Source organism: Scylla paramamosain, chromosome 16 (genome assembly GCF_035594125.1).
Source record: "Scylla paramamosain isolate STU-SP2022 chromosome 16, ASM3559412v1, whole genome shotgun sequence".
Lineage (NCBI taxonomy): Eukaryota > Metazoa > Arthropoda > Malacostraca > Decapoda > Portunidae > Scylla > Scylla paramamosain.
In genome coordinates, this window is record NC_087166.1 from 2305001 (window position 1) to 2332500 (window position 27500).

A 27500-nucleotide genomic window follows, 5' to 3' on the forward strand; every position below is an offset into this window, starting at 1 on the left:
ATATATATATATATATATATATATATATATATATATATATATATATATATATATATATATATATATATATATATATATATATATATATATATATATATATATATATATATATATATATATATATATATATATATATATATATATATATATATATATATATATATATATATATATATAAAGAGAGAGAGAGAGAGAGAGAGAGAGAGAGAGAGAGAGAGAGAGAGAGAGAGAGAGAGAGAGAGAGAGAGAGAGAGAATTTTCCTCCCGATCAAATTCATACTGCTCTTTCTTTTCCAGCGCCTTCCAGCCGCCCTTTACTCCCTAACCTTATTCTTCCAGCCGCTAGTTTCTGTGTATCTCATCCTTTTCCATCACACCTTCTGATCCCTCACCCTTCCCGGGGAGGGACGTGGCTTACCTGTCATGATCAGACAAGGCAGTAGGAAACTTTTCCCTATCTTCACAAACATTCTTCCCAGAATGATTCGTTCCATGAACATAACATTCTTTTAATAACATCGTCAAGAAATGAGCATACAATTGTTAATAAGAAAGTGATTCATCATATTGCCCAGTTCACCAGCGAAAAGAACTCAGAATTACGTACTTGAAGTACGAAATCTGGCAGGAAAGAAGAAATTAAATTGTTTGCCATTCCCGTCCTTCGGCGAGGATCGTGGGAGAGAGCGGCCACCCTAAGGAAACGCCAAATGCTAATCCTCCCTCAATTGACTTGTTTTTAAGCATAAAGGCAATAAAACAGCGGGGATTCTGCGTTATCCTTGTAGGATGCCGCTTGTTTGTCAGAAATTTGTAGCGTTTTGTGCCCTGGTGTTTGTAGATCGGGAGACAGTGTGATGGATGGACGCACACTGAAGAGGACCACATACAAGAGATAACTAATAATTATATATATCATAGAAAATCTTGTATTCCTATTTGTCTCAGAGTATTTGTGCACTGCTTGAAAAAACGGGACCCTTTGAAGACTGAAAGCTGCTGTCACAAATAGGCTGCAATTACGATGTTTTCTTCCAGAAATATAATCGTCTTTCTCTTTTTTTTTTTTTTTTTCGTTAGAAAGGAACCATTATTGTCCATCTGTGAAATCGGCTGTTGTTCTTGTTCGTGGCCTTGACCTCAAGACACACCTATGGCTGTGGTTGATGACAGATGCGTTAGGCAGGGAGGCCTGTTATTAGTTTTACCCCAAAAGACGTGAATCAGCACAATGGCAGCTGCAGTAGCTGCTGCACCTGCGGATACGAGTATTTGTCTGTACGCCAGCTTGCAAGCCAATGAGTCTGGTGAAGGTGAAGCTTGTCATTGTTTTCTTTCCCTGTGTGTATACTTTTTTCCTCGTAAATGTAACGTTTTTTTTTTTTCTCTCATTTTCCCTAAGTGAATTCAGTAATTGGATCTGAATAAAACCCTACAAACATACTCCATACATTCCTAATTAATTGTTGTCATTCGTTGTGCACATTAATGTATTCACGTATTTTTGTGCAACCTTGAATGCATGATGTAAGTAAATGTACAGATATCTAGGTGGTTACTTACCTACACGGTCAGACACATGCACAGCGCACACAAAAAATAAACATGCACAAAGACACACTTTGTCATACCCGCCTTATCTCACCCACCTCCATGCACTCGTATTCCGCAAACGTACACACAAACACGCCCACGCAGACGTACATAACACGGCCCTTATTAGCCTTTCACCTTCTCTTATGGCCGAGGGAACGTAATTAATGACAACATAAATAACCATTATGGGTGTAAGATTGGCGTGGTGGGGCAGGGCGACCCGAGGACCTCTTTTGCACCTACTACACGGGACCCTTAATTGCTATTTGATGATCCGGGGCGCCGCGGCGACCACGAGAAGCGAAGGAGGCCTCAGGTTACTTACCCGGGGCAGAGGGACGAAGTGAACAGTAGGAGGAGGAGGAGGAGGAGGAGGAGGACTGCATAGGTTACATGGGTTAAGCAAACAGCAACAGACCTCCTGGTCCTTGGGTGGAGATTAGGAGGAGGAGGAGGAGGAGGAGGAGGAGGAGGAAGAAGAGGATTCAACGAAGAAATTTTTAAAAATTTTGTTTTTCCTTTGGGGAAGACAATAATGTTGATCTGTTGGTTTGTTTACACACACACACACACACACACACACACACACACACTACTGATAATAGTAACCTATCTACTGTTATGCCAGAACTGTATCATTAACTATTCGTAGTCTCGTAATTTGTTCCCTTGTACAATTTCACTCCGCTTGCTTCCTTGCAAGTTGTTTTTGTTTACATGGCGTAATATATATCCCTGTCTTTCTACATCATGACGGTTTTCTGAAGGCTCAACGAACCTCTCTTGAATTCCAGGCGTGACTGGCGGCCGATGCTTGCGGGCGTGCGCACAGGCGCGGCGCGGCCCACGAGACACAGCCAGGTAATGTCAGTAGACTCTTGGTTCATAAGTGGCTCGTATATCATGCTTTAAGAGTTACAAATGGCCTATCTAAACATTTGCACATGTACCTACACACACACACATCCATCCAACTACACTTGCATTTTGTTATCTGATGTATATATCATCGTTGTGGGCTCCCAAGACGGCTTTAAACGGTGTCTTTGCGATGTGGTATATTTATCAATTCCAGGAATGCGGTTTAGATTATTTTTAATGGTAGTCCCTCGTCTTCCCTCGTCCTAATCGGCCCCTCCCGGAGCTCCTCGAGGCTGGAGAGGTGGAGAGATGGAGGGAGGGGAGCCTTGGTGTGGTCACGGCCAGTGGTGTCGTTTTTATTATTCCCTTTGATGTTTATCTTCGTTGGTGCGATACACATCCGAGCTTTTCATTTACGGCTGTTGTGATTTGTAAAGGCAAAGGTGGTGGGATTCGTCAAACGTGAAAAAAAGTATCGACATCCTTAATCCTGAGCTGATTTTTTTTAACATTCTTACTGCACTGTCTCTTAATTGTAACTTCATTAAGTCCTTTTATACATTACCCATGTTGTGTTCCTTTTTCAACATTTTTCTGCTTTTCGTCGTCCTTGCCTTTCTTCGCAGCACTGCCTTTCTACTTTCTTTCCCCTCCGTGCATAACAAATCGCGTGACCGCAGGGTGGGCGCCAATTCCAACAGTTTGAAATTTTGACAGCTTGACGGCTGGGAGGGACAGAGGCAGACCGCAACCAGGGTGTGGGTGGAGGGCGATTTTGCTCTGAGAACCAGGCCGAGGAGTGACACTATGTATTCCATAAATTAAAGGTGAATTCCTTCGGTGCCATAAAAAGCAGAGAGAGAGAGAGGCACAGGACATGGGGAGGGAGGGAGGAAGGTAAGGAAGAGGGAGAGACAACACCAAGGGAGATGGAGGCTTGTATATCTTAGTAGTCAGTGGAAGGAAGACGGTGGAGGGAGCAACTTCCTTATACAACACGGTCAGTGAAGTTTGCCATTTATTTTACGGAGTCTAGCAGGGAGGGCAACGACTGGTGTACGTGTATGTATATATGTATGTGTGCATTAGTGTGTGTGTGTGTGTGTGTGTGTGTGTGTGTGTGTGTGTGTATGTGTGTGGCTGTGTTTCAGTATCGTGTATCATAATCTAGTGTTCTGGAATTAATTTCCCTAATATTTTCTTTATTTTTAGCATAGAGCTCAAAATTAGTAAGTCCTATGATGAATAGTTTATATCGTATTGACGTCTTGTGGATGGCCTCATTTAGCTCGGGTACATAAGCGGCTGCATCTGCCTTCCATTACCATAAATTCTTGGACTGAGTGGGTTTTAGTTAACAATTTTTTCGTTTATGAACTGATCAATCACCTTGGTATTGGACGCGGAGTATAATCAATGCGTAAAGTAGTGAGTAATCGATCTGTGCTGAGCAAAACTCGCAAGCAATCAAGGTGGAACGTCAAGAGGAAAGGCGATGGCAACTCTTTAACCAGTGCTGCCCCTTCTTGAATTCTGACCTCCGCTTTCCATCCATTCTCTTTGTGCCATCCAACAAAATGAAAAATATTTATCATCCGGGACATAAAAAAAAAAAACGCTTAAGAAGTTTAGAATATAGAAATATTATCCACGCTAACTTATCCACTCTTATCATCACAGTTTTACCCACCTTCCCTTCCCTGTCTCACTCCTTCCCTTCTTCTCCACTTGTTTTTATACTGACTTCTCACCTCTTCTACTCTTCCATCTCCATTCCGTCCCACCCGCGCCTCCTCCGTCCCTCTCCTTCCCCTCGTGTTTATCTGGTGCTCACTTACGACTTCTTAATGCCACACAAACCTTGCTGTCACCCTCTTCACGGCTTCTCCATCATCATAATCGTATGTTTACTTGGTGACAGGCGGTGGAGGAGCTGACGGAGGGCCTCCCTGTCCACCGCCCGATCAGTCTTGCTCGTGATGGCTGCAGGGAGAGGATGAAGAAAGGGAATGTGATGGGATGCAAAGTGAGAGTTTATGAAAGCGAGGCAATGAGATGCTGAGATACTTTTGCTGTCTATGTAAATATGGCTGGTTGTAGTACCGTTTCTCTCTCTCTCTCTCTCTCTCTCTCTCTCTCTCTCTCTCTCTCTCTCTCTCTCTCTTGCGTTTTTAGATTGTAAGCTTGTGATTTTGAATGGGGCGTTCTGTAATGGTTTGGAGACAGTTTGTTTTGTATTCTGCTGCAATTTTATGGTTAAAGTATAAGCGAATGTGAATTTTTTTTTTACTTTTGTGTTTGAAATGACTTTGTAATAAATTAGAGAGAGCAGGTAATCTTCACTTGGCTGTAGTGAAGTGACTATAGCAAAAATATTCTTGAAGCACGTTTTATATGTTTATTTTAACTTATTTATTGGCTTTTTTGTTTATTTAACTTTTTATTTATTTACTGTTTATTTTTATTATATTTGTTTATTTATTATTTATTATAGTTTCGTATTTTTTTATTCATTCATTTTTTTTTTTTTTTTTTTTTTTTTTTTTTTTTTTTTTTTTTTTTTTTTGCATGGGACGAAGTAACGTGTAATTCGTAGCGCACCAGACAGCAGTGACCACTTGCGTGTCGCCCAGTCACTCGACTACTGCAGCGCTTGAAAGTGAGGGCAGGCAGGCAGGCACCATATACCCACTCATAGTTATCTGAGACAAATGAACACGAAATGAGTAAGGTGATTAAAACTAATGACTCGAAGCTGATTATTTTGAAGCAGCTCTTTGGGAGTTCTGTGACAAACAGTGGAACGATAAAAACAACTCTTTCTACCTTCATGTTTGGGTAATAAATAGTTTAGATTTATTTTGTTCTCTTTTTTTTTAGCTTCTTCCCAGCTTGATATTGTAACCTTGTATAAGTTAAGATGAGATTTTGAAAGACTACACTCACAGCAAAAGGTGTCACCGAATATCTAGTGAAGCTTTTTAGAATTTGTAGTTTAATTTTTGGTGAGTAAAATTGCCTAGGGTTGCTGAAAATAAAATTACATGTACCATTAACAGTCAAGGGGTTAAGCTATCAATTTTGTACCTCTGTCATTCCTCCACGAAGCACATTGTTCGCGGTGACGTGGCCTTCGCGACATCCACACGTGATAACTTGGGCCTAATCGTTATGTCCGCACGCCGCGCCAACACAAATGATCGTCCCCGGACACGCAGCTCCCACGTTTATTACTCTCACCAACACAGAAGGAAAATGATTAGTGATTACAAATAGAATGATGAATGACTCACCCGACTGAGGGTCAAGTCCGTGAGTGCCGAGGTGTTGAGCGTAATGAAGTGTCGTCGTGATGGTCTGTGTCCCGCGGTGGAGCCTCTCGGGGTGGCTTGCCTGGGTGTTCCGCGGGTGTTGTTTCTGCTCCGAGGTGCATGTAATGGGCAGGACTGTTCGTGTTTATCGCAGTGTTGCTTGGGTGCTTCGCCGAGCCACCGTGAGTCTTTCCACACCGTAAAAGGAGAGTGAATAAATCGATTTCTCAGTCGCGTGACGGACGAGCCACACACACGCACACACAAATAATCGCACACATTTTTCTCTGCTCGTCCTCGCCATACGTGTGTATTTGCAGGTGATAATTACAGTTACAGATGCAGCTATATTTGGATGATAATTGTAGGTTGTAATGAGTAGCATGGGGAATTAAGGAAGGTTGCGTGACTAATTTCGAGAACACAAGTTTTCTATGATCAATATAGTTTTGTAAGTTCTTAGTGGTATGTTTTCAATTAGGGAAGGGGGAATTAGTTGCACGTTTGTGAAGACATTAATAACATTCAGACGTTATAAATTGTTTTTATAATAATATAATTAATTTTGCTGACTTCTTTCGTGACGTGTGAGGAAGGTAAATTATTGCTGTAAAGAGAGCAAATATATAATTAGTAATAAAAGCAAATGTGTTTTCATGCGTTATTATTGCTGTTCGTTTCTATTTTTATTATCGATGATACGGTTATTATTATTATTATTATTATTATTATTATTATTATTATTATTATTATCATTATTATTATTATTATTATTATTAGTAGTAGTAGTAGTAGTAGTAGTAGTGGCTGTAGTAGTAGTTGAAGTAGTAGTAGTAGTTGTAGTTGTAGTGATTGTAGTAGTAATAGTAGTAGAGTAATAGTAGTAAAATTAGTACTTGTAATAGTTATAGCATTTCCTTATTTTTTTATTACCTCAGTGAGAAAAAAAAAAAACTTCAAACAACCAAATTTTGCCGTTTAGCCACTCCCTCACCCCCACTCCCACTGCCCCACTCCCCCACTCACCATAACATGCCATAAATCTCCTTCAGGTGACGTAGGTGTGCACCAAATACCTAGACACACTTGACCCCTCACCTGGACACCTTAGTCACGAGGCAGGTGTGATGGGGAGGTGGTAGTGGGTGCTGGGGTCACGGAATTGCGGTGCCTAAGGCTGTGTTTATGGCTTCTTCTTGCTGTTTAAGGGGATGTTGGAGTAAATCATCAAGAGGACAGGAGGTGATTGTATAAGGCCATCTGGAGACTTACATTCCTTCCCTTGCACCTTTCACCTTCTCCTTCCGTTTCTTTCTCTTCCTTCCCTTTCTTCTCCTCTTCCTCCTCCCTTTTCTTCCTTCTCAGTGTTCCTCCTTTCTTGTTCTTTCATCTGGGAATTGTGCTTCACATTCCTCCCTTGCCATCCTCTTCCTCTTCTTTCGTTTATCTCTCGTTTGCTCTTATTTGCTTCCTTTCCTACACATTTCTTCTTCTTTCCTTTTATCATCATACTTTGCACCCTTTTCCTCTTCCACTTTCCTTTTTTTTCAATATATCCTTTCTTCTTTATTTCGTTTATTCATTTCCTTTCCTCTGTATCCTTTTACATTCTGACTGTCACTCATATTTTTTTCCTTCGTTTTTATCCCCCTCCTCTTCCCCCCTCCTCCTCCTCCTTCTCCTCCTCCTTTTATTCCCTCCTTTTATCGTCCCCTTATTTTGCACGTGCTTTACTATTTTTTTCTTTTTTTTTTCTCTCTCTGTCTCTCTGTTAGACACTTGACCTCATACGTCTTTCCGCTCACCTTTGACTCGGTAAGCTCACCTCGCCATCCATCACCTGTATCTATCTTGTATATAATGGCTCGTTTAGCTTCACTATTTTGAATTATTGTTATTGTTTCTTGTGCAGTTGTATCCATAATCAGGCGGAAATTTATGTTTCCCGAAAGGCGCGCAGACACGAAAACGCGGTGAGGTTAAAAGGGTGAGGGAAAGTAAGTAGCATAGGAGAGAGAGAGAGAGAGAGAGAGAGAGAGAGAGAGAGAGAGAGAGAGAGAGAGAGAGAGAGAGAGGGCAAGTAATTATTGACTATATAAAAAAAATGCAGGGAGATGGATTAAAAAGTAATAATAAAACGTCACGATTTTTACAAGAAGGTGCAAAAACTGATGACGTACTTACAAAAGAAATTAAAGAAGCTACTAACATAGTCAGGAACGGAGGAGAAAGAAAGCAAATCACACAAACAGACCAATTAACTTACTACCTCACTGACTGACTGACTGACTTCCCAACGGACTGACACACACACAGGCGCAACAAGACAGATAGAGAGCAAACACGAGCACTTTTAACCCCGCGCTCGCTCCTTCCTCCGCTCTCGCCGCAAAATGAAAACACAACCTTCTCACGACACATCATCGCCAATTACCATTCCATTCATTTCAACCAATTTATCTAATGAGGCGATAACTGGCGGCTCCCCTTGGTTCCCTGCCTCACGCTGGCCTCGTTAAGCTCCTCCCCACCAGCTTAACTACCGATAAAATTACCCCGTTGCACCCCTGCGCCTCCCAAATTGCCATATTTAAGTGTTTATCGCCATTTCGCCCATTGTTTACCACCACTTTGAGCTCCGGGGCGCGACGTGGGCCACCCAGCTCACTTGCTTGCGCGAAAAAAGTGATTCATATGTTATTTTGTTTTATTTCTGTTTATTTCTCATTTTAGCCACCCATTAACTCGCTCTTTTAGTTTCTCGCTCTTGGATGTGTTTTTGGACTTAATTGTGGTTATTTGTATTAAGACTTGTACTGAATTATGAGAGGGAACTACCACAGTGAAATTATGGTGAAATTAAGTAGTGTAATTGATGTGAGAGCATGGTGAGTGATGCACAGGTGAATGACTGTGATGTATAATGAACAAGTATGATATATTCAGTAAAACCCTGGAGTGAGAGGACTGGTAAAGGGTTGTGTAGGAAGCGAGCGATTCAGGGACAGATGAAGGGAAGGGTTTGGGGGGAAAGGCAGAGTGATGACGTCATTACATTCAGCTGATGGCAGTATTCCCAGAGTCAGGTGTCCGCCCGTGACTCAATGAGAAACTACAGGATGAGGCAAGGTAATTGAAATCAAGAGTATTACATATTAACCAACCGATCATGGAATATATCAGGCCACACAGACAGCACCAAATAAACTAATCATTGACTGCGTAGATAACTTTGGAATTATCAAACAAAACTAACAGCAACACCAAGCTTCACTCATCGCATCAAACAAAGTATCAATCAAATATTAAGATGGATATCAGGTAATAATGAAAGTAATAAGCATAGTGGCACTCGAATGTTAAAGTTCAGTATGCTATCAAAACTTGGCTTGTATTTTGTGTAACTCGTAAAAAAATAGAGTTTTCATCCGCCTGCCTCCCTTCCTCAGTGAGCGAGGTGTGGGCAATGAATGGGAAGGGGTGAGGCGTAATGAGGGAGCGAGAGTGGGGAGGAGGAACAGTCAGTCAGGAAGAGTAAAAGTTACGAGGGGAGGGAGAGAGAGAGGAGGAAGAGGGAGAGAAGGAGGGAGGGAGGAAGAAAAGGGTTAATTAAATAAGCTGTGATCGGCAAAAATGTAATGGGATAACGAGTTAACTGTATGCATGAGAGAGAGAGAGAGAGAGAGAGAGAGAGAGAGAGAGAGAGAGAGAGAGAGAGAGAGGGGTAGCAAGAGTTTATGCGCCACCCTGTATCTTTACGGCGCCATAACCCTTAGTGTTATGGGCTCTGAATGGCCCAACGTGGGAGTAAATGAGCTGTTTTACCCCATGTTTAATTGCGGCGTTGTGTTTACTGTAATATGATACTCTCTCGGCGGCTCCTCAAGCAGCTTAGCGTCTTAATATAATTTGTCACGGAGGCTCTGATTCACTTGGCAGGGTGACTCGCGTGTTGATGTGGAAGGGAGTGTGGTGTGCGTGGAGCGACAGAGGGCAGGAGGTGACTTGGCGGTTACGAGAGAGAGAGAGAGAGAGAGAGAGAGAGAGAGAGAGAGAGAGAGAGAGAGAGAGGTTAGTATACAGGTTTTATTAATTCCTGCATTCGTTTTTTATTACAAAATATAATAAAGTTCTAATTTTTTCATGCATTTTCTTTATCTAGTTAAACTTTATTCGTTCTCTTGGCACTGGATTTCCTAAACGACTTTAAAATATGCATTAATTTTTAATCCATCCTCTTCTTCCTTTCTTTCTCCACACAGTGTAATAGAATTACAGCATCTCTTATTCCATTTTTTTAAAAACATTATTTTCCTCTTTTCTTTTCTTTTCTCCTCTCTCTCCTCCTCCTTTTCTCCCCCCTCTGCCCATCGCCACAAGGTCAAATACACCACTCGGCAGCAGAAGAGCGTTATGTAATACACAGTTTTCCCCGAGGAGTAAAAACCATCACTTTTCACTGGCTGGTCCTCTTCCGTCAGCAATAAAACACAAATTAACCGGCCCGCCACCTTTTCGACGGGGCCCGGCTACCCAAACTCAGCAATTTATGGCGCGGCAGCACCCCCAAATACCCTGGTAACAAGGGGTTAACACGGACGCAACAAAACCGCTAGACATCTTTATGAGAGGAAGAACTCGTAAAGGAGATCGAGCGTGACCCGTCAAGGCGCGAGGCAGGAGAAGCAGGCGGGGCTTCTCGCTCGGCTGAGATCTTGTAGGTGTAGTGTTTTTAGTTTTCTGGTGACTTTCCTCGTGATTTTTGGACTTAGGTTTGTGTAGTGAGGTTGGGTAAGATTTGATGTTCACGTTCAGGTGTGTAGCCGCAAGGACTTGAGCTGCGTGATGGAGGGAGAGTGGTAAAATTGTTGCGTCAGTGAGTTTTCTCTCTGTTAGTATGGTGCGCGCTTCCTCCCGACCAGTCACATTTCAGCAAGGCATTAATGGGCAGTTAAAGTGTCCACTGGCGGCCATTTTCTCTGAGTTATGAGAACTTGGCATTGATGACGTCACAGTTTCGTCACAACTGCCACGTCATCGCTCCCACGTGTGTGACGTAAGCCTCGCAGTGAAAGGCGGAAAATGGAGTAGGAAAAAATGACGAATATCCAGACGATGGATATTGATAAACGGTTTGGTTAGATACAGATACACTTTTTATTGAAGTAGATGCTGGTATGAAATATATTCCATATAGAAAAAAAGGAACTTCATCACACTTTCCTCACCCCCAGGTCTTTTAGAAGCTCTTAGATGATACCTCCTTGTGAAGCTGTACAACGCGTTCGATATTAATTCTGTGTATTTTGATTATGCTGTAGAATCAGTTTATCAGATACAAAACATAATTGTATTTATTTGTCAGACTCGTAGAATGTTACTGATCCTTCAGCTTTCCATGTTTCTATTTCACAGTCAATTTATCAATCTATCATCTTTCCATCTACCTACCTAGCTATCTATATATACTTGTATATATTTACAGACGGATCCCTGCAGCTTTTCTACCTGTATTTCTAACAAAAGTGACATCTTTCATTCTTTTTCATGGCAGCTGTCATTGGCTAGAGCTGCCTCTGACGTGTATCATAAGTCTCTCTCTCTCTCTCTCTCTCTCTCTCTCTCTCTCTCTCTCTCTCTCTCTCTCTCTCTCTCTCTTTTAACCTGCACATTCAAGACATTATAGCACACACACACACACACACACACACACACACACACACACACACACACACACACACACACACACACACACACACACACACACACACGCACTCCAAGTGGCAGTTTAAGAATTAAACACCAATTATACAGCTTTGTGACTCGTCTCTGATCGGGACCACGCACGCACACACACACACACACACACACACAGGGCAGTTAAGCTTGTGGAAGTGTAGTGTTAACACTACACCACCACACCACACACCACACCATACCATACCATACCATACCACACTACATCACACCACCACACCACGGTATCCTTGGCGTCTCAACCTGCCCAGCCCCGCTGAGCCCCGCCAAGCCCCTCCGACCTTCAGAATATGTAGCATAATCTAGTCTGGCTGTGTTTTTCTTCTCGATATTATAAGTCTTTTGTGGCCCCGTTCGTAAAAATTACAGATTGTCTTCTGGATTTTTCTTTATTATTAGTCATGCTAGAAATGTTTTTATATTGCAGGTATTTTTTTAAAGTATATGGCAAGTCAGAATATATAAAGCATTCCAGTCTAGCTCCGTTTTTTCGAACGGTCATTTTCAAAATGGATTAACGTAACGTAAATAGAGGAGTGACTTCATCAATGACGTCATAAGAGTACAGAGACCCGGGACATTCTCCCATTCCAGTCTGTCTCCGTCAATGTTCAGTGTGTTAGTTGAAGTATATGGCAGGTTAGAATATTATATAGTGCAGTGCAGTCTGGGCGTCTTTCTTCTGCCGTTGGTACGTAAAAATAAGGGCCGTGAAGGACATTCTTCTGTCTCCCTCCTTCCCTGTACATCAATATTTAGTTAAACCTCCGTATGTTTTCATACTCAGACGTGAAGAAAAGCCAGAATTAATCACGAAAATAGCCAAATAAACCCAAAATCTCCAAAGTAGGCTTAAGTAAAGTACATTTTGCAGCCTCGTTCGGAGCGCTCACCACGAAAACATCAGGACCCAGACAGAAACCTTCCCTCCTCCCTGCCCGCGTCTGTTCGTCAGTATTACCCTGATTTTCCAGCGTTTTCCAGGTATTTCCAGGTGTGCTTCAGAATAAGATTGTGTAGACTGTTGTAGTAGTAGGAGGAAGAGAAGGAAGAAATGAGGAATGGGAAGAGAGGAGATCAGGGAGGAATGAAAGTGGAGGATGGGTGGAGAGTAGTGGTAATAGTAGTGGTATATATGGTATAAACTGTTGTAGTAGTAGGAGGAGAAGGAAGAAATGAGGAATGTGAAGAGAGGAGATGGGGGAGGAATGGAAGTGGAGGATGGGTGGAGAATAGTGGTAATAGTAGTGGTATAGATGGAGGTGATAGGGAGGGGGTATGAGAAACGTAGAAACAAGGAGGGAGTGGGGATGGAAAGGCGAACATGGAGCGGGGTTAAGAAAGGTGTGGCTTAGTTGACACTTCACGACTCCTGGCCTATGTTATTTACCTGTTATGATGCCTTGAGTTGACATGTCGGTTTAGCTAAAATTAAATTAATGGTAGGAAGGCTGCTTCATCAAATAGGGAGCCGTCTATATATATATATATATATATATATATATATATATATATATATATATATATATATATATATATATATATATATATATATATATATATATTGTGTGTGTGTGTGTGTGTGTGTGTGTGTGTAGTTATAAAAAAAAAATAATAATTAGATAAATAAGCGCCACTGCACTGTCGTCCCAGCACATCTATCCTTAACATGCTACTCATCGTCATCGCCCTCCTTTTCTTCCTGTTTGTATTTGTGTCCTCACTTTGTGCCATTGATAGCCACTTAATGGCTAAGTACTGAAACTATTTTGAGCCAACAGTAATTAATAATAATAGAATGTTAAGGGTGGCTGTTTGCATTCATAAAAATCAATTCGTCCATTATAACTACGAAAATAACAGCATAATAAGGTCTAAAAATATCGAAAGACTAATAAATTTTAGTGAATGACGTTCGATTATTCAAGAAGAAAGGTTTCAATAATATGTTCACTCATTACCCAAACAAAAAGAAAATATGTGGCGGTAAATGAAGCAGGAGTCCACGCAGCAAGGAACGGGCGTAGCACAAAATTTATATCCTCTGTGTGGATGCAGGTGCAGACACGACCTGGCGCCCTGCCCAGGGTATTTTTGTCTTTTCCTTGTGGATGAAGTAGAGGGGAAGACTCGATTGCTCAGGGAGGGGTGTTTGGTGCTCTCAGAACTGCGGAGCTGAGCTAGGTGGCCAGGACTCGAGCTAGTAAGGGGAGGCGGCAGTTGTGGGAGAAGCAATGACAGATGGACTGATATACTTCATTACCTCATGTAATTTATGTTCTCCACTAGAGTTAGATTGTAATCACGTGTGCTTGCTATAGATTAGACTTGGATTTATAGGTCACTCTGCCATCAATAACCGGTAGTGCCACCTGTGCATTGCTATTTAATTCTATACTTCGAAAAGAAAAGTAGGAAGGTCATTGCAAAAAGTTTGTACGTACCTTGAGTCTCATTGAAATAGAGGAATGGCAATAAAGGGGCCTTCTTTTTATTGATTTATTTATTTTGTTTTATTTTATTTTAAGCTTCATGTAGCCCTCCTTCCACCCACTTTTACATGTATATGAAAACCGCTCCACCACTACTGTCAGCGTGTTTCTCAAAAAAAAAAAAAAAAATACAGGTTTCATCTTCGCTATTTCCTCCCTCAGTTCCTTCTCCACTAGCTCCTCCTCCTGCAGTCCCCATCTTCTGCAACTCCTCCTCTTCCTCCTCCTCCTCCTCCTCCTCCTCCTCCTCCTCCTCCTCCTCCTCCTCCTCCTCCTCCTCCTCCTCCTCCGTGAAGTGGAGGCCGAGGGGGACAAGGAAGATAATTATTTCATCAAGGATAGAAATAATCCCAGTGATCCGGAGCCCATTATTTAGAGCCGGCGAGCCACGCTGATGAGGGAGAGGGCGAGGAGAGCCATCCATCCTACTCATAATTGTAATAATTCTAATATAAGCTGTGCCTCTCGCCGCGTTCCCCTCCCCTTTCCCACTGCATTACCTCCTGAAGTTGGCTGCCGCACCTCAGTCCCTGTGTCACGCGATGCAGTTCTGATTACTATGTTGCCTCCACTCACTTCGAAATTACTGCGAGAAATTGGACTTGTATACCTGAGCACCCGTACACGAACTGCAGCCATGACGTTCTTTAGCGGCCATTGCTAGATTGGGCTGCGTCGTGTACCCCTAGATAAATAAATAGAGGATGAATCGACTGCAAAGCATCGTGCATATATACAAGTCGAACTATGAGTAGCTATAGCTGGATTAGTGTATAATGATATTCTTACTTTCAGTATGAACTGGTTGTATTCCTAGGATTTTGTCGCCACGAACCAAGGGTTAACACACACACACACACACACACTATCACTATCACTAATTTTAACAGCTAATTAAAAATATTAGTAAAAGCTCACGACATGAGAGGTAGAAATGTAATAACTCAATAGTAGGCCGTTGTTTTTATTACCCACGCTAAGAAAACTGTAAATCATCATTGGGTTTGCAGGGAATGCAGTGAATACAATCCTTAAGATATAAGATGCTGGAGAGAGAGAGAGAGAGAGAGAGAGAGAGAGAGAGAGAGAGAGAGAGAGAGAGAGAGAGAGAGAGAGAGAGTTGTCATTCAGATAGATATATATATATATATATATATATATATATATATATATATATATATATATATATATATATATATATATATATATATATATATATATATATATATATATATATATATATATATATATATATATATATATATATATATTGCATGAATGACAATGTGTGCATTATAATATGCATGGCACAGGGGCGTATGTAAAGAGGGCGGCTGGTGAGGTGTTCTGTAACGTGGGTTTGAGTGAGCGGAGCGCTGGCAGGGCTGGATGAACCGCGGCTGGGAGGGAGGAACAGCTGAGCGGACGAGGCTTGGGGTCGGGAGGGGACAGCGGGACGGAGAGGAGAGAGCGAGGGACGGGAGGGAGGTAGAGGAACAGGAGGAGGAGGGATACGAGCGGCGCACACCTCCTGCCTGGGACTAGAGAAAACGGGAAAATCCAAAATGGTGGTGAGGCCTCCTGCGACTCGCGCTATGATATTTTCCTTCATTTGAGCCTTTCTAAGCCCTTCCTTAGGCCTTTTAACACACCTGAGCTCCTCCTGTTGTCACCTGTGCTGGTAGGCTGCGGCGGAACTATTGATCGCCGCGGAGGAGTGACTTAATCGCGGTGACCTTTTCGCTCCACTCCGTCCGCCATATATGTGTATGTTATATAATTCAGAGAGGCCGCTGCGGCATACAGATAGGACGGCCGGAGCTCAGATTGCCGTGTGCCGCTAAATTCGTTCCTGCTGCTCGCTGTGCTGGACGATCGCGGAGATAGTGTCGTTCATTTGAGTACAAGTGCTGCCACATGCCTCAGGTGCTTCTTGCCTGCTAATTCTGTTTTTTGTCTTTGCTACTGCACAGGTGAAAGTATGTATGTTGTGGCTTTTATTCATGCCGAGAAATTCATGTTCGTTCTGTCTTACTTTTACCAAGATTTTACACAAGGGTATTTTATTATTTTGCGAAAACCATGCACAGTTTCAAACAAAATTGGACTGATGATTCTGGAAAGTAATAAAGAAAATAAACAATCAGCTATTATTTCTATACTCAGCATTACATTTATGTTTGTTCCGCGAAGTAAATAATGCATACCTCTTAATGGGATATTAGTGGGAATTCTATCCGTATAAAAAAGAAAAAAAAAAAAAGTTTTGGATATCGTTCAGGCGAGCAGCGAACGGTACTAAGAGTCTGGCCGGAATGTTTGAGTGCCCCTGGCCCTGGAAGGCACTCTCCCAAATTAAGTTATTAATAGGGAAAAACGCGCCATAAATCGTTCTAGCAGATCATTCCTCCTGCCGCTAACGACCGTTGCCCAGGTTGGTGTGTGTGTGTGTGTGTGTGTGTGTGTGTACTAACGAGGGAAGTGGTGCTTCTGAGATTAGCTCGTTTTCTACTCGAAACAATTACTCACCTTGCACTCATCTAATGCACAGATAGTAACTATTCGTGCTTAGCATATGCACACACACACATACACACACACACACACACACACTACCCAGGGTAAAATTAGTGTCTGACGTCAGTGTTTCGATACAGGTTTGCGGTGTCTCGAATTTCTCGCTGTACCAATTAAGTCAATGCACTTAGTCGCTGCCAGAAGCCGCGGATCTCCGACGCGTACAGAGCATTCCAAGGACTCTCCCCGGTAGCACTCCCCAGCTGGACCAGGATCAAGAATTTTAGCAAGGTATTTAGCGTATTCAAAGGCAAAGGTCTGTTCCTACCGTAATTTTTGTCCAAGGTATTACTATACGCTTTGCACCCTCAGGCTCAGCTGTTGTGTGTTCCTTGCTAAAGTTACCGTCGATTTCCGCGTCCATCGTCACGGCTTGTCAGTCGTAGGCTCATTCCCCTCGTCACATACCGCCTTGCCCGACGTCACATTCCACTTCCATCCCTGTCAGACATCTTCCTCCTCCTGTCACAGCAACTCCTTGTCACACACACACACACACACACACACACACACACTTTGTCTCCCGTCACACACCTGGTCTTCCTCCACGTCACACTGTCTAGTCCCCATTTTCCATCTTAAGAGTCTAGCGTGCTATGCTTCCGTCACACTGCGTCCCCCTGCCGTCGCAAACAAATCCGTCTCTTTGGCTAGTGCTCAGTCTTCGTCGCGCCACACCCAACATCCGTAACACTGCACCCGACACCCGCCATGCCGTCACACTCGTTGCATTGACAATTAAAGGAAGGCGGAACTCTTTCCATATTGTTAGCTCAGGTGACGGTGGTGGTGAATATAAATAGCGAACAAAACAAATGTATTAATAAGAAGGGATGGTATCGTATCATTTAAGTGACGGGTGTGCTTACTGCCTATTAATAAGCGAGGTATAAGCAGCAGTATGAAGGGGAGATTTGGTAGACGGCCATGAGAGGCGAGGATGCGTCAAGAGGTGCTACTTGTTGGTGCTCCTTGCTGTCTGGGAGTCACCGTATCTTCCCTACCACGTGTGAGTCGCACACTGCTGCCATGATTCATTAACTTAATATATTTTCCGCCCGAGAGGTTGTGACATTGTAATATATCAAGTCAAATACTCAATATTTCCAAATGCTTACTAACATTCTTGCATTATTTTTTATCTCGATCGTTTACATGAATTTATTTGCTGGTGATAACTATGAATTATATAGCGCTTGTGTTACTGATATGCTAATTTTCGGCCAGATATCTCGTGATAAGACCGTATCGTTATTAATTCTTACGTTCATATTGCTATACATGATTTATTTTACGTAGATGCTTGGGTGACTTTACGAGGCGGGTATTGCGATCACTTTGCTTGCCCGTGTCAGGCTAGTGGTGATGTTTAATGTAGACGTTTAAAAGGAATATGAAAACGGATTCACCGTTATGCTATTTTTTTTAATTGATCTCAGTAGATGTTCATGATCACCAGGATTTATGATTAGAAAAATTAAAAAGTACCGTTCTCCACCACACAAATACGCATAGACGACCCACTGAAGCGCCTCCACACCTCAAACTCCCACAAACACAACAAACAACAAAATATCCCTCAATTAGGCGTCTCACACCCAACACAATGCCATCATCCTTCCTAACCTGTATTACCACCACCACCACAGCCACAGCCACGCCTCGGCCGCCCCGTGAGCAAGGCAAGGAGAGTGGCGGAGAAGTTCACGGAAATTCCTTGCGGCTCGGTTCTCTCTCCGACCCGGCAGCGACCCGCCACCACCGTCACGCCCGCCACGATAGATGTCCACGCATATTTCTCGCGTCTCCTCAATACTAGAAATTCAATAAGACGAATATGTTCCCCGGGAGGACTTGTTTCTCGGGGACCAAGACGGAGTGCAGGGAATGAGTGCCGTTGGTCCTGCCCCTCGCTGCTCCATCTCGCTAAGCCTTCGCCTCCCTCTCGCCCTCAGCTGCTTACTGACTCTGTTATAGCCTTGTACTTCGATGACATTGTGGTATATCTGTGTTTATGGAAGTTAGTCTTCTTTAAGTGGGAAAATTATATAGCAGGATTTTGAATTATTGCATGTATTTATTTATTTTTTGTGCCGTTCCCCACACGATTCGAAATTAGGATTAGTTGTTAGGGAAAATAAATTCATGGTAGCTATTTAGTAAATGAGGAAATATTGCATGTGTACACATTCAGATGATTCAGTCGGTGAATTAATGTCTCTCCAGTAATTTTAAAAGTAATATTTTTTCAATTTTCTTTTTCTTGTGCAAGTTTATTCTATGTATTGATGACTTCTTTTTTTTTCATTTTTTCTTTTCTTTTTTCATGTGCAATTTTTTTTTCCATGTATCGATGACTTCGTCCTTTTTTTTTTTTTTTTCTTTTTATTACCGTTTAAAGTGATGAAAGTTTTAAGTCCACAAAATGGATATAGTTTTTTCCTACTTTTTTCACCATTTTTTATCCTTCATTTTCATTACATTCCTACCTTACAGATTTTTCATAACTAACCCGATATACTTCCCTAAATTAGTTTTCTCCTTGATATTAGACAACATTTAATAACTCGGTCATAAAAACTCATGACGCACAAAACCATAAAAAAAAAATCGGTTCACTGAGTCTATTACACGAGCTAGCAGAGGTGCACCTAAACTTTTATGAGAGCGTATGGGATGCTGAGGGTCTGAAAAAGAGCTGGCCATGTTGTAAGTGTACTGGATACCAAGCGCCTGAGGAGAACTGGTTATGGTATGAGGGTGTAGAGGTGTGAGCGTTGTGGGCCTTAAGAAGCGTGTACTGATGCTGTTGACATGGCAAATCCTCTCTGATGCGGATGTGATCATAACGGAGATTTCTGAATATAGTAAAAGTAAATGAAGACGAGAGAGAGAGAGAGAGAGAGAGAGAGAGAGAGAGAGAGAGAGAGAGAGAGAGAGAGATGAACAAATACAGACAGACAGACAGACACAGATAAGTAGGTAGACATATATAAGGAGACAGACAGATAGTAAGGAAATAAAACACAACACCAAATAAGAAGAGGAAAACAAATACATAACAGAACGGTACATCCCCTTCCTATATGAGTGAGTGTCTCCCTTCACAAACACGAGTGGTGAAGCGCCACGCTGTAGCATCAACAAAAACAAGCAACGAAGTAACGCACAAAGCGGGAAACAAACCGAGGAAAAACAAACCGCTATTGGAGATTCTTGGGTCGAGTCGTTTTATCCTTAAAACCTGACGGACCTAAAACATAATTCCGGTTTTCAGACAAGTCATTTTTATCCCGCGTCTCAGGAAATAAAACTTCCACGCGGAGGAAACACACGATTTCTCAACTCGTCTTTACTCTTCCAGCCAACTTATTTATTGCTCTCAAAAACATCCGAAAAATGCTGGTTTCGGCTTCGGCGCCGTGAGGGAGGCGGGTGGGCGCGGCCTGTGGTGGTGTTAGAACACACTACAAACAAATACAGTGAGCGCCAGGTTTTGTAAAGTATTAATTCATCACCGTATTACAATTTTCTCTTTTTTTTTTTTCTCTTGCGGTAAATTTATTTATTTTTCTGTTGCAGGAATACATAGGCACTGACCCAAGTGAACCTCGCGGCACAGGATGTTGTCTTGACCAGCAAAAGAATACTTCGTTACGTGTGAGTATGAAGCGTTTTAACTCAAATGATGGTGGTGAAATTCCAGGCAGTAGTCAGGCAGCGAAAAATATAAGAAATATTAATAACATAAACCCCATTAATCAAACCCAAAACACAAAGGTTCCCGACGCAGAGTTAACGTAACATAAACTCGATTTCGGGACTGTCGCCGCCATGACACAGCGCCATAGAGGAATTTTCCGTGCATGCATCGGAAGGCGATCCTAAAAATTACCTGCAATACAGCGCGAGGGAACGCCGTGGCAACACCGCTGATGATGTGAGGCGGGAATTTTTGGCTCGGCCCTCCTAGTGGCGCCTGGGTCAGCCTCATGATTAATGATCTGCTCAGCCTATCAGGGAACGCGGCCGGCAACCAAGGGGCGGGGCTTCTTCACAGCGTTGCCATATTTTTCGGCACTGGCACTGTAATTGGCCCAGAACAATTTACCTGTTGATTTCGGGTGTTTACAAAGCGTTTGATATCGTGTCTGAGTTATGGAAATATTGTGATCAGGTGTTCTTTTTTTTTAGTCAGCCAGTGGTTGTAATTGTTCCTCTTTCATCATAGGTATTGCGAGCCTAATAGTAATAGTGAGTCCTTTCACCTGTGTGTTCATCCCGGGACTGTACCTGTTGTTGTTGTTGTTGTTGTTCTTGATGGTAGTGGTGGTGGTGTATTATTATTATTATCAATATTACTATTATTAGTAGTAGTAATAATAGAAGTAGTAGTAGTAGTAGTAGTAATTATTATCAATATCAGCAGTAGTAGTAGTAGTAGCAGCAGTAATGCCATTTGTAGTAGAATTGATAATGGGTGTAGTAAGGTTGGTGGTGGTGATAGTAGTAGTGAAAATAGTTGTAGTATCAATATTAATAGTAATTGTAGTAGTTATAGTCATAGTATTAGTACCAGTAATAAAGGTGGGAATGGTATTTACCAGCAGTGGAATTAGTAGTAATAGTAGTAGTAGTAGTAGTAGTAGTAGAAGTAGTAGTACTAGTAATAGCAGCAGCAGCATCGGAATTAATTTTTGTAATTTTTTTTTCTAACTTTGTGTTCTATTACTACTAGCATCAGCAGCAACATCAGCCGTATTATTATTATTTTTTTTTTCAGCTGTGTTCTCTCAGATATAATGTTGCGAGGGCTACGTATATGAATCTTTATATTTTGTCAAGACACGATATTCTTATATGAGAAAAAAGACACACTTAATCATTCCGCACTACTAATGATATCATCCTCTTTTCATCCCCTTGTTCTTTATTTTCTTCCTTCTCTTCTTCGTTTGTCTTGTGTTCCTTTTCTTGGTCATTATCTCCTGTTATTACTTTTCTTATTTTATTTTCTCTTGCTTTCCTCTCCCTCCCATTTCTCTATTCTCGTACTTCCCTTTTTTATATTTTTCTCTTGTATAATCATAAGTCCCTCTTCCGTTTTCCTTTTCTTATCTTGTTGATCTCCTCCTGCTTCTGCTTCTTCTGCTTCTTCTTCTTCTTCTTCTTCTTCTTCTTTTCTTTTTCTTTTCTTTTTTGTCTTTTTTTCTTTTTTTTTTTCTTTTTTTCTTTTTCTTTCTTCTTTTGCCTTTGATTTTTCTGCCTCTGCTTCTTCTGCCTCCTCCTCCTCCTCCTCCTCCTCCTCCTCCTCCTCCTCCTCCTCCTCCTCCTCCTTCCTCTTCCTCTTCCTCTTCCTCTTCCTCTGCCTCTTCTGCCTCCTCCTCCTCCTCCTCCTTCCTCTTCCTCTACCTCATCTGCCTCCTCCTCCTCCTCCTTCTTCTTCTGCTTCTTCTGCCTCCTCCTCCTTTCTCTGCTTCTTCAGCCTCCTCTTCCTTCTTCTTTTGCCTCCTCTTCCTCCTCCTCCTTCTCCTCCTTGTTCTTGTTCTTCTTGTTCTTCTTTTTCTTCCTCTTTTTCATCGTCGTCGTCGCCACCTTTGTTTTCGCTTCCATCCTATTCCTGTCCTTTTTTCGTGTGATTTACTTTTTTTCTACTTCTCCAATACCACCAACACCATCGCTACTACCACCACCACCACCTCCTCCTCCTCCTCTTTTTTAGTTTCTCTCTTTTCCGCATACATCTCTCTTTTTCCATGACTGCTTTATTTCCTTCATATTAACCGTATGTATCTTTCCATATTTTAATATCTTAAACATTCGTTCTCATTTTTCTTCTCTGCCACTTTTGAAATTCAGTTTTCTTTAGTAGAGCTTCAGATTTTGTTATTTTCATTCTGAATAGATGTTATTTCTTCATTCTTTACTAAGGATTTTTATCTAACCTATGTTGATATTTGTTTTTAATAATTTGTTTCCTCTCGTAGTATGATAACCCTTTTCCTTTGCAGCTACTTCTTTATCTTCACAATAGTTCAACGTAATTCTCTTACCCGTCTCACTTTCTGTCTTATCTCTATTCATAGATTGCTACATCCACAGCCTTTCTTTAATTGAGTGTTTTTATTACTATTCTCCCTTTTATTCTGTTATTGTTTGCGCATTTTCCTCTTACTCTTCCTTATTTTTTACTGCTCACCCCTTTCTCTTACTCATCACCACCTGCACTACTGTTATTCCTCTTTTCATCTTCCTCTCTTCCTCCCTTTGCACTCCCATTACGACAGAATATGCATCACTAGCAGTAGCAGCAACAGCTTGTATCCATACATAAAGCAGCAGCAGGAGCATATGTATATGTATTGATATACAATAGTACCAACATGCATGTATACATTCATACATTCGTACATACATACATGCATACATACATACATGCATACATACATACTGATGATGGTAAAGGTTGGTAGATGAATAACAAATCTGGAATATTTCATATCACTGTCCCATGTCTTCTTCTGTACCAATACTCATTTTATTTATTTATTTATTTATTTACTTATATTTTGTTTCTCCAGTATTGTAATATATGCAACAGTAGGCAGTGGACTAAAGCAAGTAGCCTTGTGGGTCAACATCCTCTTTGTGTTAGTGAATTGTTGTGTTCCTTCTTGTCTTCCTCCTCCATCACCACCATGCCTCCTCCTCCTCCTCCTACTCCTCCTCCTCCTGCTCCTGCACCCTAAGGCTAACTTCGGCACGGGCAGAGGAAAGACTTAAGGTAATCAATTCCTGAAGGGGGTCGGCGGCGGCAACAGTACTTAACAATGGCAGACCTTACCGACGAGATTAATTGGTGGGGTCTTTATGCAAATGGCGCCATCCATCGTTCCCTTGTCATTGAAATCATGATGCTTTTTTAACCACGGTGGAGTGCACTTGGATCGCAATGGTCCTTGGCTTAATATCGAGTCGGATCCTTTCAGTATAAGTAATTTCCTCCTTTCAGCGTTTTCTCGCCTGTATTTATCTCCTGAGACGAGAGAGAGAGAGAGAGAGAGAGAGAGAGAGAGAGAGAGAGAGAGAGAGAGAGAGAGAGAGAGAGAGAGAGAGAGAGAGATTTAATAAAGGATACTTGTACTACGAAATAAATTGACAAATCGGTATCACAATATTGCGAGTTTTTGTATGTAAAATTGTTCGTGTTTGACAGTGATATTAATGAACGGAAGTGATTTTATATATAAGGTAAAGGAGAGAAAGGCATTGAAAATCTAGAGAGAATGGGTAATGAAGGAGGGAAGGGGAAAGGTTGGTAGATTAGAAGAATACAATGAAATGTTGACAGGACGTTCAAGTAAAGAAAACTGTGAAGGCAAAGAAGGAAGAAAGCTGGGGAGGGCAGAAAAATTGAGCATCACGTGAAGGTAGGGTCATCTATTGAGGAAGTAGGTAGGTAAGAAAAAGTGAGAAGAGCGTGCATGGAAGGGAATACAGAGTAACGAAAGAACGCTACTGAAGCAGACAGAGATGGATCATAGAGTGAAGAGGATGAAGTGTCACTACATACAGGGAGGACAAGCACCTGCAAGCATACCGGTCTTTACAGCGTTGCATACGATAAGATACATTAATTAACATAAAGTAAGAGATTTTAAGAGTGGAGGTGAAGAGGAAGGGTTAAAAGTTGGTTGGGATCCTTATTGGAGGGAAGGAAAGAAGAGTTAACAAGAAGACAGGCACTTGGAGAAATAAAATGGAAAAGAAGGCGACTACTACTGAAGGTGGGAAGGAAGGAGATGAGCATGTACGGGTGTACCTGCAAAGTAAAAGAGGTGAGGAATTCGCAGGAGGAAGGGGGCATTAGCAGGGAGAGGAGAGAAAGGCACCAGCAGGGAAAGGCAGCATTAGCAGGCTTGCAATAAAGAAAATCATAATTAATACAGCGACACAGGTTTATCAGCGTCTGGCGGGCGGCGGACACCGGGTGGGCGATCACCTGCACCTTAATTGAGCCGCACACAGACCCGTGACGCTGCTGCCACACACCTTGCAGTGTGTGTGTGTGTGTGTGTGTGTGTGTGTTATAAAGTATGTTTCTTTGTTTCAGGATCAAATATTTTTTATATTGATTTTTTATGGGAGTCATCGATCTAAAAAAAATATTGAAAAAAATATAAATATATGGTTTAAGATATTTCTCTGAACTCCTGACGTAAAACATTTTGCGTTTATATATTAAATGCACTTGAAATTATTATTTAGTCACCTTTGAGGAGCCATCTTATAATGAACTGAGATTACTGCGAAGAAGAAAAATCTACACGGATCATATATATAATGCAGAATTATTTTTGTAACCATACTGATTATCTCCCTCACCAATCTCTCAGTCGGACTTGAACTGTGGGGGAAAGTCTCAAAGGGAGAGGAGGGCGTGAGGTCTCAGCTGCTTGAGGGGACCTGAGAGGACTGTTTGGGTGAAGGGATCTGGGGAATGAGAGATTCTAAAGGAATAAAGGAAGAGTTTGTAACGACGAAAGGAGGGGAGAGGCGGTTATAAGGGAGAGGAGGGACATGGCGAGGGAGTAAGAAGGGGAGAGGTCATTGGCAGGGCATTTGGGGGAGAGAGGGAGAGGGACTTGGAGGAGACACTCACCTGTGTTTGCCTTCTGACAAGAGTAGAATTGTAATGACGATAAATATAACCCATTTTTCAGGCCTCATCACTATGATTGGGAGGCCTACCGCTGCCCTGCTCTTAACCCCCTCTTCCCCATCTGTCCCTCCACCGCCCTGTCACTCCCACTTACACCTTGCCCCCTCCCCCTTCCTCTGATGCATCCTTTAGACTGTATAAAATATCTCTAGAAGAGTTTTTCTGTTGTTTATCATATTGTAAATTACATATATCTTACGTCCTGCTACAAGTGTCTGGTAAACTCTTATGGTGTGTGTGTGTGTGTGTGTGTGTGTGTGTGTGTGTGACTGCTGAAAGAAAATGAGAATAGTAATTTGCGTTGCTTTTGTTTCTTTTGTTTAATGTATTTCTTTTTTCGCTTCGTCTTGAGTTACGTGGTCATCCTGGTAGTCGCCATTGATTAATCCGAAAAAAAAATAAACATATCTATCTTTTTTTTTTTTTTTTTGCCTCGTTGATCGCCATAAACGTCTTCGTACTACAGGTGCACTGTATTTCAACACACACACACACACACACACACACACACACACACACACACACACACACACACACACACACACACACACACACACACACACACACACACAATTAAAAGCCTTCACTTGAGCAGACATCCTGCCTAACTTCTTCCCTCAACCCCTACATTAACCCCCCACTCCCTCATGCCCTGCATCCCCCCAACCCCCATCCCCCTCACTCCTCACATATCCCTCACCCTGGTCTCCTCCTCCCCCACATCCACCCTCACTTCCCTCCTCTCCCCTCTCCGGCAGTGAAGGGTGAGTGAACCAATAAAAATTGCAGTCGAGGCGAAGCTGTGTCGCCTTGTCATGGATGCATTGATTAAATGCCAGGGAGGCCGAGAGGGGGAGCGACGGGGGTCAGTGATTTATGGTCCCGTAGGCCTAGAGCGGCAGGGACCCAAACAGTGTAGGGCGGTGAGGGGAGGGCGCGGCCGAGAGGAAATAGGGAATTGGCAAGGCGAGGGGGAGGTGAGGGGAATAGGAAAGAGAATGGTGAGGACGAGGGAGGAGAAAATAGGGGAACTGGTGGAGCGAGGAAGAGATAGAGGGAGTGTTGTGATGAGGAATATCAAGGAGGCTTGGCGAGGGGAGGAATCGGGAATTGTATAGGCTGTGTCTCGAGGAAGAAGAAAGGAGGGAGTGAGGGAGGTATGTGAAGAGGTTAGAGGAAAATGTTTCGAGACAAATAGTTGTGTTGTGCAGGAAGAAGATTGACATTGATTTTTATTAGTTGGACTTAATTATGGATAAAGTGTTCTAGGGACTACAGTAGAGTAAGAATTGTCGTATATCAGGACACGTGGGAAACACTCTTACTTTTGTTATTTTCTATTTATTGACACCTGTGAAAGACGACCGTCAACATAAGAGAGAAACAGTAAGAGGCCTCCCTGACGCAGTGCTAGTCACTGCTTACATATTCTGGAAACACAATGTGCTAAGTCTTGCTGGTGGGCATGTCAACCCTTTTTTCCATATGCAAATGAAGTAACGAAGACCGAAGATAAAAAGAACAGTTTTTTTTTTTTTTATCTCAAGGAAACCGGCCAAGGAAAAAACAAAGGAAAAAAAAATGCCGCTCAACGTGCAGCTCCCAATAAGAATCAGGAGTAAATACATGAAAAAATCAGGTGTTCTCTTGCATTCATTTTTTTTTTTTTTTATGGAACACAATCTTTCAATGTAATATGTATTGCTGAAATACATTCTGTAAGCTGAAGATGAGCTCTAGTATTTTTTCTCTGAAAATAAGCTTCTCTTTTTTTTTTTTATGTAGGAGGGGCACAGGCCGAGGAAAAAAAATTATATATATATATATATATATATATATATATATATATATATATATATATATATATATATATATATATATATATATATATATATATATATATATATATATATATATATATATATAAAAGGCCCACTGAGGTGCGTTCTCAAGCGAGGTCAATATTGTTCAGTATTGGTTTCCTTACTAGTTTTCCTGCGTCATTATTTCATTCGTACAAATTCTAAGAGAGTATAGTTTGAGACGGAAAATTAGGTAGATCAGATGTTATTACTGGAGTAGCCTGGAACAGACGAGCGGCCAGCAGAGATCAATGGAAAAGGTTGCATGAGCCCGTTGCTCTCGGCTGAAGCAAAGAGGCTGTTGATGATTGAGTAGGGGGAG

The 27500-nt window shown here is 41.9% G+C and overlaps 1 protein-coding gene across 5 annotated transcripts in view; it reads left to right on the top strand.

Moving 5' to 3' along the window:
- The first annotated feature begins 2395 nt into the window (after positions 1–2395).
- LOC135107889 (uncharacterized) overlaps positions 2396–27500 on the top strand; it is a 99998-nt gene continuing 74893 nt past the window's right edge. For 2 of the 5 annotated variants that reach the window (XM_064018252.1, XM_064018253.1), the window contains exons 1-2: positions 5735–5950; positions 20177–20254. In XM_064018252.1, coding sequence (XP_063874322.1) covers positions 5810–5950; positions 20177–20254 — 219 coding nt within the window. In that variant the 5' untranslated portion in view covers positions 5735–5809. Of the gene's footprint in view, positions 2458–5734; positions 5951–16683; positions 16851–20176; positions 20255–27500 lie in introns of those variants that run through there. The other 3 variants (XM_064018254.1, XR_010272035.1, XR_010272036.1) reach the window with 3 other exon arrangements.